The 4952-nt window shown below is 61.2% G+C and overlaps 1 protein-coding gene across 1 annotated transcript in view; it reads left to right on the top strand.

Annotated features, from left to right (window-relative positions):
* Thra (thyroid hormone receptor alpha) overlaps positions 1-4946 on the top strand; it is a 24935-nt gene extending 19989 nt beyond the window's left edge. Inside the window, exons 7-9 of the mRNA XM_010620009.3 lie at positions 525-671; positions 943-1201; positions 1757-4946. Of these exons, the coding sequence (XP_010618311.1) occupies positions 525-671; positions 943-1201; positions 1757-2007 (657 nt within the window). The 3' untranslated portion in view covers positions 2008-4946. The remainder of the gene's footprint in view (positions 1-524; positions 672-942; positions 1202-1756) is intronic.
* Positions 4947-4952: the final 6 nt, after the last annotated feature.

Below are 4952 nucleotides of genomic sequence, written 5' to 3' on the forward strand. Positions count from 1 at the left end.
GCCCCCCCCTTTTTTTTTTTTTTTTTTTTTTGAGGCAGGGTCTCACTATGTAGTCCAGGCTGGCCTTGAATTCACTATGTGATCTAGTCTAGCCCCGAACTCACAGCAATCCTTCTGCCTCAGCCTCCTGAGAGTGCTGAGGCTATAGGTGCAACACAGGTACTGCCAAGCCCAGCCTGAGGCAGAACCTTGGTAGATCATTAAATTTCTCAGACTGGGCTCAATTTTGACCCTACTGTTTCAGCCTCTCTGAGCATTGGATTTCAGGAGGGCACCATTACGCCAGCTATTACCATTTTTACGATTGTTATTATTAGCAGACTTGGAGTGCTCTGCTCCTGTCTGTCTGTCTTCTGCCCCAAGGTTGAAGGAAAAGTCTGGGCTGGGCCACAGCCTTCCTGTCCAGTTCTGCAGGGGCCTTGTTCCCCACGTTGCCCTGGAGCTCCCCCTGGTGGGCAGGGAGCCTCAGTGAGCACTTGGAAAAGGGGTCTGCAGCCCCAGCTGACCCCCAACTGTCCCCCTAGCCGGATGACATTGGCCAGTCGCCCATCGTCTCCATGCCGGACGGAGACAAGGTGGACCTCGAGGCCTTCAGCGAGTTTACCAAGATCATCACACCGGCCATCACCCGCGTGGTGGACTTTGCCAAAAAACTGCCCATGTTCTCCGAGGTGAGTGGTCCATGCTAGAGGGGCAGCCAGAGGCACCGTGTGAGGTCCTCTGGACAGGAGATGACCGCTGCAAAGTAACACGCACGCACCGGGTGCCCCCAGTCCAGGACCAGCTGCTCCCCACGCCCACCTCCCTCGGGCCTGCCTGGCCATCCCCCGGCCCCCTGTCCCTTGGGGGCTACTGTGATCCAGAGGCTTCTGTGGAGGGGGTGAGCAAGGGGGTGGGACTCAGGCCGGCGGTGCTGAGCCGTCCGTGGCCCCGCCTCCGCAGCTGCCTTGTGAAGACCAGATCATCCTCCTGAAGGGGTGCTGCATGGAGATCATGTCTCTGCGGGCGGCCGTGCGCTATGACCCTGACAGCGACACCCTGACGCTGAGCGGGGAGATGGCTGTCAAGCGGGAGCAGCTCAAGAACGGCGGCCTGGGCGTGGTCTCTGACGCCATCTTTGAACTGGGCAAGTCACTCTCTGCCTTTAACCTGGATGACACGGAAGTGGCTCTCCTGCAGGCTGTGCTGCTAATGTCAACAGGTACCTGCCTGTTGGAGGAGGGAACCCCGAGGCTTCCAGGGCCCCCAGAGCTTGGCTGGACCCTGGGCCCATTGCTGCCCCTCCTGAGCACTGCAGTTCTTTCTGTCCGCTAAACCCAGGTCTCGGCATCTCCTCTTTCCAGGCTACCTCTCTGTCCCCAGACCCCCTCCCCACTCTGTTCCTCATCCTGTCTTCGCCCCATGTTTCCGCTCTGTCCCGCACACGGCCCCTTTGTCCCTCACCCTCCACTTGTTCCTGCCCACCTGCTGCCCCCATCCTCCCTGCCTTTTGGTCCAACCCCTTTTTTGGGGAGTGGAGGCTGAGATTGGGTCTCGCTCTGCAGATCAGGCTGGGCTTAAACTCACTGTGTAGCCCAGGCTGGCCTCCAGTTTGCAGTGACCCTCCTGCCTCAGCCTCCTCGGTGCTGGGATTAACAAGTGTGTGCCGTGCCCCGCCCCATCGCCACCCTTCTCTGCCTTAGTCTCCCTCCTGGTGCCTTTCTCTCGCCCTCCCGGGCCGCGTGCCCCTCACGCCCCCTCCCTCCCGGCCCCGCAGACCGCTCGGGCCTGCTGTGTGTGGACAAGATCGAGAAGAGTCAGGAGGCGTACCTGCTGGCGTTCGAGCACTACGTCAACCACCGCAAACACAACATTCCGCACTTCTGGCCCAAGCTGCTGATGAAGGTGACTGACCTCCGCATGATCGGGGCCTGCCACGCCAGCCGCTTCCTCCACATGAAAGTCGAGTGCCCCACCGAACTCTTCCCCCCTCTCTTCCTGGAGGTCTTTGAGGATCAGGAAGTCTAAAGCCTCAGGCGGCCAGAGGGTGTGCGGAGCTGGTGGGGAGGAGCCCGGAGAGGAGGGGCTGAGCTGGGCTGAGGGAGACCCCGCCTCCTCTCCCCTTCTCATCCTTGGATAGATGCAGCTCCCACACACCCCTGCACTGCCCAGGTCCCCCCAGAACCTCCAGCCCTGGGACGGGGCACACAGATGAACTTGCTATGAAAGGCTAGTGTGGGAGGCGGGGACCCTGTGCTCTGAGAAGTAGGGGAAGGTACGGAGACCTCAGAGGGACAAGCCGTGGAGACCATAGGGAAGGGAGGCGTGTGGCTGGGGACTGTGCTGTCGCTGCCCCTGCACGCCGCAGATGCCCGCCAGCTCCTTGGCCGAGGCTTCCCCTCCAGGTTCAGGGCCTCTGTTTCCCCACCGCCTGGGCGTAGAGGACAGCTTGGGCTGGGCTTTGCTCCTCCACTGGAGGTTAAAGACGATAGTCATCCTAACTGCACTTTGGAAACCAAGCAAGGGGAGAAGATAAATGAAGAAAAACTAGACAGAGAGAAAAAGACAAAAAAGAGCGAGCGATAGAGAGAGATGATATTAAGTTATTAACTGAGGCTGGCCAGAGGGGAGGACCTGTCCTTCCCGCCCCATGCACTTTGAGAGCTGCCCTCCCTCCCCCCAGATCAAGAGAGAGACCCCCTTGGGGCATGGCTGCCCATCAGAGCTGTGAGTCCACACCACAGGGTCCTGGCCGCCCCCTTGCCTCGCCCCCTCCGCAGTACTTCCTCTGCTCTCTGCCACTCGTGCCCGCTGAGTTCCATCTACCTCTCACGCTGGATGCCAGCTGGCCCCTCACCAGCCTGCCCTGCTGCCCGCACAGCGCCCCCTTTCAAGTGCCCGGCCCCAGGGGCCCCTCCCTGGCCCCCTTGCCCCCCACTTGGCACCCACACAGAATGAACAGTGGCCTGGTCCCGTCCCACCTCATAGCCTGCAGTATTAGCTACAATCCAGATGCTGCTGGGGGCGTGTGAGCAGCCCCTGGCACCTCCACCCTGTGGGACTCCCGTGGTGCCCCCTTTCCTGGGCTCCCTCTGCCTCCATCCTCTCTCCCCAACCCCCTCAATACACTAACCCAGCCTGGGGTGGGCACACAAAAGAGGGGTGTTTGCAGACCTGCACTATCCGGGGAGGGGCAGTGGGTGACCCTCCTGTTTTCTTTGAAGCTCTTTAGGCCTGCTGCCCTCTGCCCCCTGAACCCCTTCCCCCTCTTTTCTCTAATTCAGGGACTTTGGCTTGAGCCCCCACCCTCCTGGTGAGGAGTGCTCTGTTGGTCTGTGCTTGGGGGAGCTACCCGCCTCCTCTCCTCCCTCTGGCCAAGGCCCACTCCTCCGGGGTGACCAGGAGGGAGGAGGCAGGGAGGGGACAGAGCAGACCAGAGGGCCCTGGGCTCAGGGCTGCATGTCGGCAGGGATGGATGGGTGGACGCAGGTGCCCCCGGAAGCCATGGGGAATGGGGTGGGGTGGGGAGGGGTGTAAGGGCTTCCCGCGCTTTGCACTATTGGGGCACAGGTGTCTTAAGCAGTGGGGAACCTGCCACTCCACTCTGACCCTCAGCCTGCCACAGCCCTACACACACACACACACACACACACACACACACACACGCGCGCGCGCGCGCGCGAAAGGTGATGCCATGCCACCAGCCCGGGCAGTGTCCTCCTCTCCCTCCCTGTAAGGTTTCCAGCCCAGCAGGGCCTGGGGAGCTTCATGTCACCTGTGCATGTGCCTGCCCCACCCTCCGGGGCCAGCGGCCTTGCCATCCTGTTTCTCTCTCTCCCTCTCCCTCTCCCTCTCTCTCTCTCTCTGGGCACTGACCCTGTACCCTCCAGTCCCATGGGGAAGCCCATCCCTCCTCCGCTCCTGGGGGCCCAGTGGAGTTCCTGACCCGTCTGCTGTCCCTTCTGCCATAGCCATGCTACCCCCTACCCCAATCACTGAGCTGTGACCCCCACCCCACCCTCCCCGCTCAGTGTCACGGGGTGTGTGTGTGCGTTTCTCTGCGTGAATGTGCGCGTGAGTACGTGGGTGGGGGGAGCCAGGAGACTCAGGAGTGCCACGCACCTGCTCTAGCGAGGCAGCTGTCCCAGTCCCTGCTGCGGAGTGAGGGACAGGGCCCTCTCCTGGGGGCCATCGGTGCTAAGGAGGGGGTGGCCTTGCTGTGGGTGCTTCGCACACCCCCTCCAGTGTTGGCCCGGGGCACTAGGGCAGGCAGGGTGGGGCAGCAGGTGCAGTATTGGGGGGAGGGAGACGACGGACTGGTCACTGGGAGTAGGCTGAGGGGCCAGGCAGGACAAGGGGGTGCCAGAGCCATGACCACTACCCACCTCTCCATCTCAGTACAGCCCTCCCATCACTTACAATACACATACCTCATCCAGTCTCCTCCCTGCGGGGACCTGGGGAGGGTAGGGGGAGCCCCCTTCCCTGGGCGGTGCGGGTCTGCAGGGCTGGGAGAGGGCAGGGCGGGTGTTGGACACCAGCCCAAGAGGGACAGTACTTCCTGCCCTGGGACCTCCTGGGCGGGGGTGGGGACACTTCCCAGAGGCTACTGAATGTATGAGAAGCTGGTGCTGGGGTGGGGGGAGGGGGTCGTGGCCAGAAACAGGGAAGGCGGCCAGTCCCGTCCCCTGGGAGGGGGGACTGCTGGGGGTGACCTGAGGGGCTCCTACTCCTGCCCCACACTGACAATCAGTATGTCTGTTATGTGCGATTTTTCACCCCGTTTGTTTTGGGTCAGGATTTTAAAGAAAGATATTTTTATGGTAATTGTTGCTCGTCTATTTTACTATATATTTATGTAATAAATATATGATGAAAATAACCCCCTCGGGCACCCCCTTAGATTTGTGTGCTGTTTCCCTACAGCCTCCCCCCTCTGCTGGCCAAGCTCCCACCCCACAAACTGACCAGAT

Source organism: Fukomys damarensis, unplaced genomic scaffold (assembly GCF_012274545.1).
Source record: "Fukomys damarensis isolate Sample0158 unplaced genomic scaffold, DMR_v1.0_HiC HiC_scaffold_13, whole genome shotgun sequence".
NCBI classification, from domain to species: Eukaryota; Metazoa; Chordata; class Mammalia; order Rodentia; family Bathyergidae; genus Fukomys; species Fukomys damarensis.